The sequence below is a fragment of the Scomber scombrus genome, chromosome 19, assembly GCF_963691925.1.
Source record: "Scomber scombrus chromosome 19, fScoSco1.1, whole genome shotgun sequence".
In the NCBI taxonomy this organism is placed as follows: domain Eukaryota; kingdom Metazoa; phylum Chordata; class Actinopteri; order Scombriformes; family Scombridae; genus Scomber; species Scomber scombrus.
The window spans coordinates 19,669,861-19,688,449 of record NC_084988.1 but is presented as its reverse complement, the minus strand read 5'-3'; the positions used below and the strand labels follow the sequence as shown (position 1 = coordinate 19,688,449).

Here is an 18,589-nt window from a genome sequence, read left to right as displayed (position 1 = left end):
GGGCGAAAGAGAGGAGACAGGCAGAGAGAGAGAGAGACAAAGAAAAAGGAACTAAATGGTTTAAACAAGATTTAACAACATTCTTGACTGTTGTATCTTCTCCTGCTGGTGTCCAGATTTTTTGTTTTGGTGTTAACCAAGGTTTCAGTACAAGGTAAGCGTGTGTTACTCTGTTTTTCATGAATTTCACTGCTTAAAGTTCTGATCTCAGCCATAAACAAAAACTGTAACCAGTGGTGTGTTTAAATGTTGCACATGCTCACAATAGACAGTTACTGTAATGTAGTTTTCTTGTTTACCCTTAAAACAAGGTGGATACTACTTGTTATGTACACCATCAAATGGGAAATCCAGGTTAACTCCACCTAAAAGACATGATGGGAGGAACTTGGATATATTTCCAGAGGAATGGGCAGGAAAGGGATTACAAGTCTATTCACAGATGATTACATTAAAATGATAGACTCGTCTGAAATATTAGCAGCTGAATTCAATGTAGAAAACAATCATTTCTTTAAATATCTAGAAAGCACACCAAAGAGAAATGGGAAACGGAAATAGCAACAACAGTTCTGGAAGAAGGTTGGAATAAACCACAGAATTTTTCATTTCAAGAGATCATACTCAAAGTGAAATGAAAAAGTTTTTGGGGAAGGCAGTTCAGGAGAGAGTCACAGACATGTTTCATTTACAGAAGCTATTACAACTGGCTAATATTGCATTGGGTACCATCCCATTAGACTACCTGCATTAAAACAAACCACACAGAATCAGCTGGATTAAAACCATCGTGTATTAACACCCTGAAACTAACAGTCGAAAAGATCAAAGAAATGGAAAGACGCATTTGTAAGTTGAGACACAGGGAAGAGGAATTTAAAGGAAACTGGAGAAAATGAGTCACGGACATAGATGGAATGCAACAGGAACATTAAGAGAGTACTGCAGGACCTCCCTCCCCTTTTTCCTTTTTTCCCCCCATTACTGTTTTCTTTCATTTCTTTGGTCATGTCCATATTAAAATGTAGAAATGTGGAAGCATGAATGAAACAAGTGACAAAACTGAAATTATTGAGCAATGACTATAAAGAAACACTATAATGAATACACTATAACCTACTCAAAGGTTTAACATTCCCACACTGACACTGATATAAAGTAAATAAGTCTATATTATAGTAAAGAGTATGTTCCACATAAACAGTTCAGGTCACTTTCAGCTCAAAGTTTGATATTTTGAAACACTTGCTGCCTGAAAGAATTTATAAATACAAATCTTAATCTGAAAGGCTATGTTAACCAAAGCATCTGGTCAGAAGTCTTGCTGGTGCTGTTAAAAGCCTATATTATTTAGCCAGTAAAAGGGGGAAAACCTAAGTGACAATGGAGTTAATCCAGGGTATAAAGTGTTAACACACAAAAGTCCTCAGTGATGAGTCACTCCTGTTTTCTGAAATCTAAATATTTTACTCTTTCCTAAACACTCATCTGTGCTGGAAACCACACAGTCCTAGGGATGGTGTTACATGTCCCATAAGGATTTTATTTTTCTTGGTCACCAGTAATGTTGTGGGAAAATAAGAACAGCATGACTTTAAGTATGACCATTGTGCGAAAAAAAAAGAAAAGAATGTAACATATAAATTAGCTTATATTTTTAATCTGCCTGTGGTATCAGGAAGAATCCCTGACATTTAGAAGAGAGCCTATGCTTTACCTTTACATAAGGAAAACTGGTAAAAAATGATCAGGTGAGACCATTCTTAGATCAATATTCAATTTTAAAATCTTATAAATCAGGATTTAGACCTAGGTATAGTACTGTACCACCATCAATAGTCTTGAGTGGCACTGCTAGTGCATTAAGTAACAGGCAGGATTATGCCACCCTTTTTATCGATTTATCTAAGGTTGTCTTTTGAGAAGCCTAAATATATTGGATTTGATGAAAAGTCACTGGTTTGAAAATTATCTCAGTGGTAGAACTTAAGCTGTTGTGGCTAATGGCTATATGCCAACGTGTGCCCCAGGTTTCCATATTGGGCCCAGTGTTATTCACTATTCTAATGAATCAATTAGGTTAAAAAGTGACATACAGCATAACTGATCAGTATGCAGACAATGCTATTATTTGTAAAATTGCACCTTCTGTCTCCTAGGCTGTTCAAAACTTGCATATTTATTTCTGTGCTATACGGAAAACATTAATTGATTTCAAATTACTCAGATAAAACAAAATGTACACTGTTTTCTAGAAAACTGAGTGACAGTTATATGGAAATAAATATCGGAGGGTCCATTTCTTCTCTTTCCTCTCATGACCTCCATCAGTCAACCTTCAAAGAAATTAAACTTATGATACAGAAATGGATAGAATATTGTCTATCTGTACAATACACACATGTACAGTGTATATGGAAACAATGACAGTTGAATACAAAACTGCACTGACTGTGTACATTAAATTTTGTTTGCAAGGTCAGAGAAATAATATTTGTTATACACCCACGCACACAACCCAGTATCTAGGTAACGTATTGTGACATGAGGTTTACGATTGAAGTTATATGTATACAGAACTGATTGCATTAATTTTTTTCATTCATGGGTCTCATTACCCTTGCACACTTCCATTGTGTTCATTCAGCAGCTGCAGTCAAGTAAACACAGCAGTGATGCTTGCTGTGAACAAACACAAAGCAGCTGTGTGGACAGAAATATCAGCACTGATAAATAAATAAAGACTACATGTAGCAGGTTCTGCTTCAGAAAAATATTTATGTTAATGGTGGAATTAAAGTTGAATGGAGATTTTTTATATGAGAAAGTTTACAAAAAGAAACTTTCTTTTATCTCCAAATGAGTAAACTGTAAACATTATAACATAACTTGGTTAGCCAGCTGCATAAAAGCTATTGCATTTGCCATGTGATACCAATATATTTCCAAATACAGAAGCATTTACATGTAAAATAAACAGTTACTAAATTAATTTTTAGATGAAAATGTGTCACTTTTACAAGTCATTTTATGTTTTATAACAGTGAATCAGCACTGGTAACTGTATGTATGGTGGTAAAACTAAATTCTGGAAATATGAATAAGCTATTACTAGAGATAGAAGCTCTAAATATTACCTTTTCCATATTTCTAAATGTCACATGTCACCAAAAAACAAAAAACAGATGGGCCGCCTTTTTTAAATCCACCCGCCACTGCAGTCAACAGATAAACAAATTAATTTCCCACCCTGTGCATAAAATGACTTTATCTTCTCTGGCCCGTGCACAGCCTGTTAAGGCTTCTGAAGCATGGACCTATCATTAGCACGGAGACAGATAATATTCATAATCCTGAAAAACAACATATGAAGCATTAAACAAATTCAACTGGCTTTTAATTCAATTTGTTGTGTTGCAACAGCTCATTCAACAAACACCTATAGACAGACGAGAGAAACTGTTTGTAGATGTGAAATGCATCTCCTGGGAGATCAGCTGGGTAGTTGGTATCAATGGTTTCATGCAAGTCCGTGCAAGCAAAGCTCAGGGCGCAGCTGGTATGTCTGACATGAGTGCGCATGTTTGTTAGATATCTGTGAGATTAGAATGATAAAGCCAAACTTGTTTAAGACTTAGCCACACCCCGCTAAGAACAACAAGTTTGGCCTTATTATTCTAATAGACATTTGGAAGCAATACATCTAAGGAAATGACACCAATAATTCAGTTATGATCTGTGCTTAATCTTCACATAAGGATATAGAACCATAACTCTTATTTCTTTCTTTCTTCCACCCTCTTGACAGGGTGAACTTTTGTCTATCACCCAGGCCAGTGCGGCAGCAGGGATGAACTGGTCAGGGCTAGAGAGTCTATTAAGTGGAGTTAACAAATACTCCACTGCGTTCGGGAGGATCTGGCTGTCCATGGTGTTTGTGTTCCGCGTGCTGGTGTTTGTGGTGGCAGCACAAAGGGTCTGGGGTGATGAGAGCAAAGACTTTGTGTGTAATACCCGACAGGTAAGATATCTATACCTTTGTTAATACTGTGCTTGCAAGTTTGATTGAGTTTATTGGATAAACTGATGACAGGAAAATCAGAAGCAGCATAAATGGCCTGCTGAACATACATCAGTCATGTGGTTGGGGTTAAAAGTCAGGTATTTAGTGCATTTGGCCTTATTGAAAGACTATCCTAAATTCTTAGGAGTCCAAAACATAAATTAATCACATCTCAATCTTCATCATAAACAAAATCCATTAAAAATCAACTGCAAAATCCTTCAGCTGTCTGGATAAATTGGTTCTTTTTTGGGACTTCTGCTATTGAATGTACCCGCTTTTAGTTAAGATTTATGTCTATTTAACCATCCCCTAGAAAAGGCTGCAGGTTCAGATGCATTATTCTTTTCAAGACATATAGGGGCATTAAGACTTTCATCGTATCCCTGATCCGATTTTTCACTCTGACAGCAAAATGGTACTATTGTTTTGTATTTATCATCTCACGACAGTTGCATTAGTTATTGTATAAACTAAAAGTATTGCCTCTATGGATAAATGAATGCAACAACCTCTGCCATCCACCCATTTAATCCACCTGGCACAGTACTGTCTTTTTTTTGTGAAGTATTTGTATTGACTTGTTTCCAGCCTGGCTGTACCAATGTCTGCTACGACCATATCTTCCCCATCTCCCATATCCGCCTGTGGGCACTGCAGCTGATCTTCGTCACCTGCCCATCTTTGATGGTGATGGCTCACGTTAAATACCGCGAAGGGAAGGACAGAAAATATGTGGAACTGCACAACGGCTCACACTTGTATGCTAACCCTGGCAAGAAGAGAGGTGGGCTGTGGTGGACTTATCTGCTAAGTTTAATCTTCAAAGCTGGATTCGACATATCATTTCTCTATATCCTGTATCGGATATACCATGGATATGATCTGCCAAGGTACAGGTCTTTTTTAGCATTACATAAAAACATGAACATTGAGGGAATACATCCAAACTACCACATATTTGATGAAATCTAGCTTTAATATGTTCTGTACTTTTCTTTTAGGATATCCAAGTGTTCACTGGAACCATGCCCCAACACGGTCGATTGCTTCATTAGTCGTCCAACTGAGAAAAAGATCTTCATGCTGTTCATGGTTGTGTCCAGTACGCTGTGCATCTTCATGTGTATTTGTGAGATGATATATCTCGTCGGCAAGCGCATTGCCAAAGTGTCACAAGTCAGACATGATAACCAGAGGGTCCTGTTTGCTGAGCAGCATGAGCTCAACAACATTGCCCCACCCAGGTCCCAGTACCGGAGGACTGATCCAACACTGGCAGAGAGCCAGCTGAGTTTAAACAGGAGGGAGAAGGCCACAGAATATGCGACAAGTACGACCCTGTAGGACCCAAATGTCGCCAAGGCCATGGATTTTTGTTAACAGAGTTAACTAATGTAACTGTTACAGTAAAAGACACCAGAAACGGCAGTGTAATGATGATGACTGACTGTGTGCAACAGATTCTCTGTTGGAAGGATCACCAACAACATCTGGTTGTACGCTGTAGGATATTGTACAAAGAAGAGGACTACTAGTATTACCATGTTTGGATATCATATTTCTGAATGTGCACCACAGATATGATCATTTAATGGCTGTCTGTACGAGGACAAACATCCTGGATAGCACAAATGGAATCTGATGTTGTGTTTGTAAAACTATTTATACATTAATTATTTTTCTAATTAAATGAGACACCTTGGTGTAAGTCTTAGTATAACAGTTAGTGGTATCTTTAACACTGTTAACTGCTTTGTTATCTGACAGCCAAAAGGGTTGTTTCCGGTACTCTGTGAATTCACATTTCTTCTACTAAAGGGACCAGATAGGGCTGGCCCAAGCCTTTATTGGGCCCTAAGCAGAATTTGATTTGGGGGTCCTCCACCACCTCCTAGCGGTCAATACTATTGGCTGCTGTCAATACTTGGTCATTTGTATACCTATTGTAAATCTAACACACCTATTATCAATTTTATCAGTTGCAGCTATTATGCTTACATCATACCAATGTCAGCCTGGCATGTTTTACCCTTCTATGGTGTTTAATCCTTAAAAGGTGGCAAACTCACGAGAGCTGTCTGGTATTAGTTTGTACTTTATAAAATTCAAAGTGATACAGTACTAAGTGGCATAACATGGTGTACTGAAAAGTAACAAAATAAACAGTGAACAGTGAATTTACTGTGAACCACCAAAATTGCTTTTGGTTTAAAAGTTTTGCAACCTGCAGAAGTGCAGATCAACAATCAACTACAACTAATATCAAAACATTTAGATAAACAGTACCTCCCTCAGTAAAGTTTCAGTCTTACATAAAAAATACTAAATAAATTAAATGAACACTTAAATAATGATATAAAATGAACAGAGGAACCTGTAACACAATAACAATACCAGTTAATAATACAATATAAAGCTGAATAATTATTTTTGAAAACTATGTATAAAGTATAATGAAAAAGTTCAGAAAAAGTGAACAAACTTCCAAAATAAACTACTTTAATTCAGGCACTTATTCTTGTTATTTCTTCCTCATACAAACACTGTCAGAGATCTGACAGCCAACTTTGCTGTTGATCAAGTTCTCTTGTGGGACATTTAAAGTGCTCTTGCGGGACCTCTGGTGGCCACAGGGGCCATAAGCAGGCACTCAGTTTGATTATGCATTGGGCTGGCCCTGGGACCAAAACAACGCCTGGAATCTGATGAACCCACGGATCTGCCTCACAGACTGATGGAAGTGTTGATTTAACTCTTTGTTCCATTAAAAATTGACCAAACATGGATTTGGACATGTTTCAGAGGTATTTGGTCAGCAAATTCTAGCGGGTAATTAATGGACTTCATTAAGAGTTCCAACGAAGCACAGCAGAGGAGAGCAGATATAGTGAGACTCATATCTGCTGTATCTGAAAAGTAGGCAATTCCTTCACATGTCTATATAAAGTGTATCAGAATTCAAAATGTGTAGTGAGATTTCAAGTTACTGCATTTTCATTATGTGAAAATCACATCATTTTCATACCATGTTATTATGAGAGGAGAGGATGAATTGAACATTTATTCTTACGGGCTGGATTTGAGCTAAGCTCACCTAGTGATTTTACATGAAAATTTCTATTTTTACTTAAGGTAACATCTCGACATGCAGAGCAGACTACTTCTGTCATAATGTGGTCCAATAGTTTGTTTAAGACTAGCTGATATAGTTCTGTATTTAAATGCCTGTAAAATAAAAAAATGTTGATGTGTTCAGACCATCTTTGTTTACAGAAAAAAAATATATATTACTTTTCCCCCGACAGATATTTGGAGTTTATATATACAGTGTGATGCCTATAACATCAGTGATAAACGTCCATGTCTGTTAAGCAGCAGATGTCATTTATCAAATTTAGGTTGTATTTAATACTGAATTCAGAGTTTGGTGTTTAGCTGTTTACAAACATTCAGTGAGGACTTCTGAGAGTTGTTAATGTTCAAAAACTGGTAAAAAAAGATTTTAATCATGTTTTGCTGTTTGACTACTAGATGGCAGCATTATCCAAGTTAAATAAACCAAATTATATCAATCTATATACTGTATCTCTCCATTTTATGTTCAGTTGTACAGGGACCAGTATATATAAATAATACTACAATTTAAAAAAAAAAAACAACAAATTAACAACAATAAATGGCTGCATGACTGATCCCTCTATAAAATTCCTTCCTGTCTGTATGTGGACTTTTTTCCAGTCTGTTAATAAGCAAGCAACAGACCTGCGCTTTCAAACATGTAATCACACAACATGTGTGCACATTTGCCAGGTCGAAAAACATACTAGTATCACCAGTTCATCTCACGGTACCAGTTGAGACAGCACAGGAGTCCAAACCTGAACATTTTGGGCACCACTGACATAGCTAGAATACCAGGCATTCTTCTCTGTGAAGTGGGGAGAAGGGGACAGCATATTGTTGGGGAAAAAATGGAGAAGTGCTTCAGGGGTTGTAAGGCAGTTTAACTGCAGACACAGTGTGGGGTCTTTGTATATGATGTAGTAATGAATGGAGAACAGTGGAAGCACTTTGCATATATGTGCTATGTTTGTATTCCATTTAATACACATGTAGATAGAAGAAACAGTAACACTACTGACTGAAAATAGAACAAAGAAACATCAAGTTTAATATGTGAGTAAACACTATAATTATTAGATAGTATTGCAACCAATCTGTGATTTTATGAATCAAACATTTTCCTTTTCAATCACTCATATAGATGATATTGTAATGCATGAAGTAGAAACCAGTGTTATGAAAGTTAGGGAGAGTTGTTGAATATAATTAGTTAAATGAAAATATTGTCCCTCATGTAGTTGCCACAACAATAAACGGAACCCCATCCAAGTAAGACAAGATAACCATTACCAGAGACTTTTGCTTTTTGAGTCTAAATGGAAGGTAGAACAAAACCTGCACTAGCAACAGCAAGTTATTTGAAGCAGGTGTTATTTTGGCTTAATTCGACTTCATGTTGTTTAACAAATATAGTGACATGTACATAGTGCAGCTTCATATGTATGCTTTTATGTGACCTAGGACCTGATTTATCAAATCAATGATTTCAAAATAGTTAGTTTATACTGTTGTATTGGTGCATCTGTGTTTGTTTTTTCCCTTTCCATCTGCTTTGCTAAACAAAGCTGAACTCATGGGACCTCAAACTTTCAGCAGATGAGGAGGAAGTGAATGCTCTGTCTCATCCACTGTGCTGCTCAACCAGGTAGGAATGCAGCCAGCTGACGCTGTTAACTAGCATGCACTCCTTCATCTGAACCAGCATGGCAACACAGCTCACATGATGTACCACCTATGACCTCACCTTGTACTGACTACATTAAAGTAAAATAATACATGACTTCTGTCCTCATTCACAGCTTGATCTTCCAGCTCAATTCAGCAGATTCCACCAGCAGCTCATCAGAGGAACCCGGACAGCAGTAAAACAACTGCTGCTGAGGCTACAGACAGTACAGTGTCCGGACATATGGTTGACTTACCCTCTGCTGTGACCCGCCCCTGTGCATAGGCCTTGGCCCTCTGTGCAGACTTCATGGGAAGGGGTTGACCAGCAAATGAGGGCTTGTAATCCATTTCTGAACATGCGCAACAAAAACAAATAGGAAAGATAGAGGCTGGTTAGACAAGATACGAAACATACAAATGTGAAGTTCAGTGATGTTAAACTGTCACTGGCTCACAACAGAAGAAGCAGAATCTGATTTAAAGTCAGTTTATTCCAAACAGATTCACATTATTCTGTTTTCAGCTCAGTAAGACATAAGAATTTATCAGAAACTTATTCCCGCAGCGACCAAAATCTGTTGCTCAGTTGAACATATGAGTGTGCATGTAAGAAACACAGTGACTCCACGCAGAGGAAGAGTTATTACAGCCATTCATAAAATGTGCTCAGCTGTAACCATGGCAACACATCATCGAGACGAAGCTAAAAACAGCTTTTCCCCTTTGGAAAATAATTAATTATACACATGTTTAGTCTTAATTACTTTTGGTTTTAAAATCAGCTTTTCATTAGGCAATAATTATGTACAAGAGTAATGGCACCTGAACTATAACGTCTGGAACACATGACAACTAATTCCTATTAAAAATATATATTTATTTACTATTAACTGTGTTTTGGGCCACTTTCAAGGAAATGTTGGTAGTTTAAGACAAATTGGGTGGAAAAAATACTTTTATTTCACAACTTAGAGTTTACACAACAAATAAATAAAAATAACTAGCCTATTGTTTTTCTGAGGCTGTCGTCGTCAATGTCGCCATTACCGTGCAGTTAACTTACTTAAAAGTTGTTAGGCCTGCTTAAAAGTAAAGTTAACTGAGCTCCTTAAACGGATAAGATACATACAAGCCTTGAAAATGCTTCTAAAGGACTGATATATGACATATAGCCTACCGGTCCGTCCACAATTTCTAAAATACTGCGCACTACAGCGCCGAAAATTAGAGGCAGAAGAGCTGTTATCAAAGCGCTGAGTGAGAAGAAAGATTAATAAAATGACAGTAAATGTATGCCTGTGCATTTTATTTACGCGGCATAACAGTCTCCTTATAAATGGCAGTGTTTCAATAAAAAGTAACTAATACTTACAATCTTACCTATGTCAGGTCAGACGGTAAAATGAGCGCTGCCACTAATGAGAACTGAAACAATTCTATTGATTTCCAGAAGTAGAATTTCTCAAAGTAAAGACAAATGGAGCATTTAATCACGTTGAGATAGAGAAGAAACACGGGAGGGGTCAAATGTCAGTCGTGCTCATTAATTTAACATTATTGAATGATCAATTTGAACGCATATAATTTTATCGCACAATGAAAAGTACGACGAGGATGGGATTCGAACCCACGCGTGCAGAGCACAATGGATTAGCAGTCCATCGCCTTAACCACTCGGCCACCTCGTCTGTTCCGACCATATTGTCATGATAAGACGAGTCACAGCTGATTTCCTTAATAAGTACAGCGCTCGATGTTTTGGGGTCAGTTTATGGCCTACATTTTACATGTTTATTGCTTCTAATTATGCTTCTACCTGTAAGCACAGTCATGTGTATGCCAAAATCACTTCCACGGCATTCATTAGTATGCAGCATAAGCCTCGCTGAAGACAAATGGCAACTAAACCTCCTGACAAATCACCAAACATGAACAATTAACTGAAACTCTGAAAATCTGTTTACTACAACCGAGAAGCAACAAGGGTGTATAATCACGTGTAATATAGACACTGTCCAACAGAGGGAGCCACAGACCAACACATTAAAATGAGGTTGTATGCTGGCTGTCAATGAAGTATCTAAAGTCTAATTCTGGCGTTTGATAACTACATTTCAAGTATGTTGATATAATTACTCAATTATGTAAGAGATTTTAATGTAAATCTGAATATAGCTTGGTTCTCATTAATCACTCTTGCTCTGCGTCTTTAATAGGTCCAAAAAATTATTTTGCTGCAACAAAATATTGATGCAGGTGTGACATGGATGAAACAAGCATGACTCAGGTAAATATAACCTCTATAGTTCATGTTCACTGTAATTTAGCAGCTATCTCCCCGTCTAGTTTTATCATCAATGTTTAAATGTCTTCAGCCATTATTTAGCTGGCTTGGTAGTGATGTGGAAACTTATTTAGAGCCCTCATTTCATTTGTCAGGGTTAACTTTAATAAGATATTCTCATCTAAGAAAGTATGCTTGTTATGACCCAGTTTCTATCATATAACTGTTTGTTTTGCTGTATGAATTATGTAGTGAGTGAACCAGCCTCCTCCTAAAGGAAAAAAAACAAGTGTCTTAAACCAGTCTGACCTGCTAGCGCCCTCCCGCTGCATCAGTGTGTCTTTTGGGTGTGAATCACAAGGCAGAACACAGACAGAGGGGATCGAACATTTATTTACCCTTATTAAAAGTTACAATAAAACCATTAACATCTTCAAATGATAGCAAAATAAAAGAGAACCAAAAATATTGGCCAAAACATATTTACAGAGACAGTTTGCAGATAAAAAGCTCACATTTTTTTGTACACAATCCCAACCCCTGCATCATAAACTCTGAAATGTGAACACTGCAATACTCAAGAAGCTTGAATGTGGTTTTAGCCAGAAAAGAATCAAAATGCACGAACAAAGACATAGCTCTTTTTCCACCTCCCCTCCTCGGTTTTTCACTTTTCTATACATGACAAAATACTTGAAATTTGGGGGTAAAACATAGGAATGTAGAATTCTAAAAATTAATAAGATCATTTGAAAGGTTTATGTGTCCATATAACAGTCATTTCGAAGTGAAGGAGATGGTCTGCCCTGCTCCGCGACGGTGACAATTTTTAGATCCCAAAAAGATGAGAAAGAAAAATAAAATGTTATAGGGCTGCCACGCTGTTAAAAAGGATGCTTCTCCATGAATTGGGAAAATAAGTCAGTATTCCTGATTCGCTCCACATCCAATCCATTACCTTCGCCACACGCCAGTCCCTGTGTGTACCATGAGGGGGCGACACAAGCCGACACTTTCATCACGAGAGGGCCCGGTGAGTTTCCGTCTGTCGAAGAACTAATAAAAGGCAGTGAACTGGTGGTTGAATCAGCAAACGTGATATATCCTTTGTCTTCTTTTGTAGTTTTGTTTATAACTTTAAGAACGTGGCACAAGTCTCTCATATATATATTTATATACTTTAATCTTGGAAAATCAGTTCAGGTGCCGTGGCGGGGGTGCAGTCACTCTGCCTTGGCCTCGCCCTCGGAGGCTGCAGGTGTTGTGTCCTCGGCGGGGGCAGGGGCGGCGGCGGCCTCCTCGGCGGGGGCAGCCTCTGTGGGTGGGGCCTCCTCCGCCGCCTTGGTCTCTCCCTCAGCGGGGTCAGCGGCTGCCACTGCTGCGTCCTCTCCCTCTTTGGCCTCAGCGGCCGGCGTCTCCTCTTTGGTTTCCTTGGCTGCGTGGCCGTTCTCCTCGGGCTTGTCCTCGGTCGTGGGGGAGGTTGCCTCCTCTTTGCCCTCCTCGCTGCCCTTCTTGCTCTTCTTCAGAGAGATACCCTTGAACTTGAAGGAGTTCTTCAGGGAGAACTTCTTCTTTTTCTTGGCATCCTTGGCGGCCTCACCCTCGGCTTTGGCGGCCTCGCCTTCGGTGGCGGGAGCGGGCTCGATGGCATCTCCGGCGCTGGTCTCGCCCTCCTTGGCCGGCTCAGCTGTTCCATTACCATCTGCGGCAGCTACATCCCCGTCGGGCTTGGCTGACACATCACCATTGGTTTTAACATGGCCGTTCTCCTGCAGAGAAGAGGACTCGTTAGTAATACAAACTGGGTCAAAACAAACACATTGCCTCCAGAGAGGGGAAATCATCCAAATACACAGATGGATAAAGTGATGAAATGTGTGCTAACATTGCAAATAAATCTAAAGGGGGGGGGGGGTCTGGCATATGACAGATTAGCATTAGCCCATTTACTCCCTGTTAATCCATGTTATACTTGAGGAAAGCTGCTTGACTCTACAGCGGTTCGGGGGAGGGGGGCTGGGATTCAACAGCTGTTTGCATGACTCTGACTGGACACACGGGGGCAGTAGTGCTGCGTCAAAACGTCAACACGGCGAGCAAGTTGCGGAACAAAGGAATCCCCGTGAAACCTGGTGTGTGCTCTCATCCAGAGGCTGCAGCCCTCATCTACAACTGCTCTGTACATCAGCGCAGCGAGCACACACCATTCACTCTCTCACATATTTAAAGCACTCTCTATCCACGCTGCATACATGTAGACTGGGTTTAATCTAAATGTCGGTAGATTCAAGTTAATGAACATCTTCCATTCAGCCAACTCTCCACGCAGTCAGCAGTTTAATAAATCACCTTTCAGTCATCAATCATGCATTTTTTTTCACTATCTTTAAAGACCCACTCGAGCAACATGTGGAAAAACATGCATTTAGAGGGAGTTGAGGTTTGAAGTGGAGCCTGGCCGCGCTTTGTTTGCAACTCCGCAAAATGCGCCTCTAGCAGAGCGCATTTGCATCCTTTGCACCGCTCGCCTCGCATCTTTTGTTCGACGTGACTATCTCCCCCGACTGCGATCAACTCATGAGAGAAAACACGGTCCAAACACACATTTCGACCCAAATCTGACACTGTAGAATCAAATGTTGGGGTTTAATCGCCCCCCCCCCCCCTGGGACCGGCAGACAGAATTAACAAAGGCAGATCTGGTGCGCGCTGAGCGGGGGCGAGCATGGCCACTCGACGGCTGGTCTGCTGGAGGTCCCCTGGATTTAGACAACCTGCTTTAATTTTACTTTAAGTTCATTTTCTACAGCCATGTGGTGTGAGTGTGTGTTGAGGGTTGAATGTGCCCTCAGTGCAGAGTGAGAATGAGCAACAGCTCAGCTCTCGTCTCTGCCCTGAGCCCCGCTGTGGCACCCATGCTGGTAGTGGGCGTTGGGTGCCATGTGGCTCCCCGCTGATGTTCAGCACTGCAGGCAAACTTTACTCACCTGGCCGTTGGCTTTGGCAGCAGCAGGGTCGGCGACGGCTTTCCCCTCAACAGCTACTCCACCCTTGGACAACTGGGCTCCCATTTTTTTTCCTTTAGGTGTTCTGAACAAAAAAGAAAATCGAAAAAGAAAAACCTGGAGGTGTTTTTCAGATTTAAAAATCCAGCTCTGGGATAGGTAAAATCTTGCCAAAGAGGTGAAAAATCCGACCAGATCTCCTTCTCCCTATCTAGGTGTTGGAAACGAGAAGTTCCCCCTTCTGTGAGTGTGGACCCCACGGCGGCTGAGCTCAAATTAAAGGATGGCAGAGAAACGACTGAGAGTATTTCAACCGCGCCTCAAAATCGACTGGAGTCTCCTCCCCTGGGCGTGTCGGTCGGTTTTTGTCCAATGGGCAGTCGAGGGATGGGCCTCCTCCTGCACCCCCTGCCACTGCAACAGTATGCGACTCAACTCCATGCTCAGCAAGACTTCTTCCACTGTCTCAGATGTCTGCAAGATTTAGTCTTAAATTTTAGAGACTTCTTTCATTTACCTATTCATCACTTGTTGCATATGTTCATAAACTGTAACGCATGCAAGTGTTTCAGGCTGCATAAATCATACAGGTCACAGAAATTGATTCACTTTATGAAGATGTCATTGAAATGATGTATGAATAAGTTCATGAGCAAATAATACTATAAATATTTCTATAAATTCCCAGACAACCTTAAGTTCACAAGTAAAGGGGTCACAAGATTAATCCGAGAAGTCACAAAATGATTAACAAGGTAGGAAAGAAGAAACACAAATATTTTTGCTATATAAATACTTGAGCTACATTCATTTTTGTGACTTTTCTTAAATCTTTGCTCGTTCTTGTGAAATAGTGCAGAGTTTCGTTTCTCCGGGCCTCTAAAAAGATTAAAATCAGCCAAGAAGGGGACATCACTCCTCGATTGAACTCCTTACAGCTCATAGAAATACACATACTGTGGTTTCAGCGTTACTTGTAAAGGCTGGGCTCCAGTACAGTAGATCATAACAAGCTCTTGCATACACTTTGTTTAAACTTAATGTCAACTCCTCTTCAAGCTTAAGGTCATCTATCACAGTTTCAGTGACTTTAATTAGCTTGAATAAATTATCAGATCATCTCGATGATCCGATCTTAGGCTGCATAAAAACTGTATTTGAATGACTGAGTGGATTTTGAGTGACAGGCTCAGTTTTCTAAGACAAAACTCGTTACATCACACGCAGCCAGCCTCGCATTCAAAGGAGACCTTCCGATGGCACTGGGGCTGCTTTGTCACCGAGGCAGACAGAGAGACAGTGAATCCGCCTGTCAGACAGTAATGAGGTCTCTTGGCCAGACGAGCGAATCCCACGATCGCAGCAATGACACTGCATTTTTTTATTTTTTAAAGCTGATGGGTTCTTGTGATCCAGCGGGGTCAAGGGTTATATGTTTTAAGCTGAGTTATGAGTGCTAGTGAGCCTGGCCAGCCATGGGACAGGGTCGTACATGCATTATACATGCCAGCTGCCCCATTTTCAAGCCGTTACTCTTAATTCTGGCTACTTTAACCAAATTATCCTTTCTTTCCCATCAACAAGGCCCTCATTTATCCCAGTAATGAACCCATGTTAACAGAGTGGCACTCTGTCTGTTTCTCATCCTTATAGGACTTCCATTAATTTATGATTTCCTCTTATTAAAGTCTTGTATTCTTCTAAGGCATCCATTTCTGACATTTTTTCCACCAAACCAATGGATCCCCACCCACCCCCTCAGCCTTCCACACATGCACACACTCACACAAACATGTCACAGCTGTGGTATGTGAGGCATGCATACACCACCCAGAGAATGATCTCCATCCATTCAGTGGGCTGAGCTTCCCAGAGTGGAATACCCCATCAGGGGCTTTAAACCACCACCCCTTCATACATTCTCCCAAACTGAGTCAAGAAAGAGAAAAACATGTTTTAGAAACTTCTTTTTTTTTTACCCCCATCCCTGCGATTCAGTGAATCATGCATTCATAGCCCAATCATGTCTGTGGAATTCCTCGCTGCGCTCTGATGTGGAACGCCTGAGTCGGGTCTTCATTCTGATGAGGTCTACACATTAAGGTTGTCAGATTTCAAAGAGGTGTTCCTGGTTTGATCAGCAGAAGAAAGAGTTGGTTTCACAGCAGGGTGTCCAAACTTCTGCAGAGGCACAGCTGCCCAGGTTTTTGCAACCCTTAAACTACAAAGGTAAAATGTGGATCCATTTTGATCAGTCAGTCTTTCTATTTTGGCCTCATATCCACAAAAACGTTGGAATTTCTGTCAACTGCAACAAATTTATGCCAATATTGCATTATTTGGACTGAAAAAAACCCTTTTCTTTAAACACTTGGCATATGATTGTCATGTGATCCATTTTTGAGACTCATGATTTGTCGTCAACCGCCATTCTTGCTTGTTAGAAACTGCAAAACATCAGAAAACTTCTCCACAAAAATGGTTTCTCACTCATGAGACCTTTGCAGTTTAGTATACTATTACATTCCAGCACAAGAATTTTCTTTATCTACTCAAATGAGTAGTTCGACACTTATAAAATGTGTTTATTCACCTACTTTCTAAGAGTTAAGTAAAACTGTCTGTGGTGATGATCCAATTCCAGGGAATAACTGCACCTATCCAAGGAATAGTCCCAGCCTGTAACTCCTTGTGAAACCACAATCTGTTGTTTTTACGTTACATTACATTTTTATCTATGTATTAGTTCAACAAACAAGATATGTCCTATTAATTAGAAGTAATTTCGAGGCACTGGTAGGTATATTTGTTTTAACTTTGGACAGAGCCAGGCTAGCTGTTTCTTCTGCTTTCAGTCTTTATGCTAAGCTAGGCTAATTCCCTGTGTGCAGGCATAAAAGTGGCATAAATCTTCCAATCCACCTCTCAACAAAAGAACAAATATGCATGTTGAACGTTAATGCTGTTAGAGTCACAGGGGGGCGGACTATCCCAGCATGCATTGGGCGAGAGGATTGTATAGTCTATGCCCTGCAAAGGTCAACAAAAACATAAATTCAAAGTTCATTTAGATTAGTGTGGACAGAAGCTGAAAATGCAATGAATACTGACAATGAAAGCCAAACCATTAATTTACTACATGCACACACTCGTAGTACACACATTGTGATGATGACCGGGCCTGATTTCCTTGAGAACAATGAGATTGTGACTGGAGGACTTCCTCTGGCCTCATCCTGCCTACTTATTTCTGTCACGTTGAACGTGGTGCTTCTTCTCCTCTTCACACACTTTTTTTCCCTTTGAGCTTGTCAATGCTCCTGTTTGTGTGGTTGCCCATTTTTCATGCCCTGACACAGGATGAGCTCTCAAATCTGCTAAAAGCCTCCATTGTCTGTCTCGGCGAGCCAACTGATGAGCATCACAAGTAGAAAGTGAAAAGATAGGGAGGAGGACTGGAGCGAAGGAGAAAAATCAGAAACATGTCTCTGGGGGTTCCTCGTGCTTCAAGGAGGAAAAAAGTTGTCTTTATGACAGTCACCTTGAACAGATGACTTGAGCATATCAGCTTGATGAATATGTAATTTCCCAGCGTTCCACAGTTTGTCAGCAATTCATGCATACACAATCACAGAAATGAGAGTGCAGGCTGTTTGCTGTGCACACTCTTACAGTTTTGTGATACACTGATGGCAACAAATTTGCTGCAGTTGTGCACAGTTAATGGCCCAAATACCTCAAGACCTAATGTAATGTCATCTTTTGAGGCAAAGTCATAAATTAGATTTTATAATAGGAATAAATGTGAGGAAAAGGTAGCGAAAAGCAACATGTATATGGCCAAACTTGCATTTATGGCTACACCAACACAGCTTTACTACTAAAAGCATTACATATTATTGTCTCATAAATGAAAATGCAGCATTGGATTTTGCTCAAAAGTTATATCTAATTAGCATTGTTTGTATGAACCATGATGTAAATTTGATTGTATATGTTTGATTTAGTCTGGCATAAACAGAACATTTGCATTGCCAAGCACCTAATTACAAGGAAAATCAGGTACACAGCCCTCTTCATTGACATGAATAGGGGTGCGTAGACTTAAAAGAAAGCCCTTTGTAATGCTAATTATTTCGATCAACTGGCTTATTGACTGCAAAAAGGCCCTCACCAGCAGGCAACAACAAAGCTGCACATGGCAGCCATCTTGGCCGAGGGGCTTGTGCAAACATATCTCCTGTTGGGCTCTGGCAGTGGCTCTCAGAGGCGGAGGAAGGCATGTAGCTGGATGTCCAATGCTCAGCCAGGCTTGCATGTTTGACTCGCCTCATTGATGAAATAGTTGTTCACGGGGGAGCTTGGAAACACAATACACAAACTCTAAAGATGGAGGGAGACCAACAGTAGTCATGTTGATATGTGCAGTTGATCCCCCCCACT

At 40.1% G+C, this 18,589-nt stretch overlaps 2 protein-coding genes and 1 non-coding gene across 3 annotated transcripts; 1 reads left to right on the top strand and 2 right to left on the bottom strand.

Moving 5' to 3' along the window:
* The first annotated feature begins 3,846 nt into the window (after positions 1-3,846).
* LOC134000487 (gap junction beta-4 protein-like) lies at positions 3,847-5,602 on the top strand. The gene is made up of 3 exons (XM_062439823.1): positions 3,847-4,021; positions 4,655-4,956; positions 5,068-5,602. The coding sequence occupies exons 1-3, from the start codon at positions 3,851-3,853 to the stop codon at positions 5,408-5,410; spliced, it is 816 nt and encodes a 271-aa protein (XP_062295807.1). The 5' UTR covers positions 3,847-3,850; the 3' UTR covers positions 5,411-5,602.
* Positions 5,603-10,463: 4,861 nt separating this feature from the next.
* trnas-gcu (transfer RNA serine (anticodon GCU)) lies at positions 10,464-10,545 on the bottom strand. The gene has a single exon. It is a non-coding gene; the product is annotated as a tRNA-Ser (tRNA).
* Positions 10,546-11,516: 971 nt separating this feature from the next.
* marcksl1a (MARCKS-like 1a) lies at positions 11,517-14,415 on the bottom strand. Its single transcript, XM_062439824.1, has 2 exons — positions 14,129-14,415; positions 11,517-12,910 (listed from the first exon to the last, which is right to left on the bottom strand). The coding sequence occupies exons 1-2, from the start codon at positions 14,210-14,212 to the stop codon at positions 12,365-12,367; spliced, it is 630 nt and encodes a 209-aa protein (XP_062295808.1). The 5' UTR covers positions 14,213-14,415; the 3' UTR covers positions 11,517-12,364.
* Between the last annotated feature and the right edge of the window lie 4,174 nt (positions 14,416-18,589).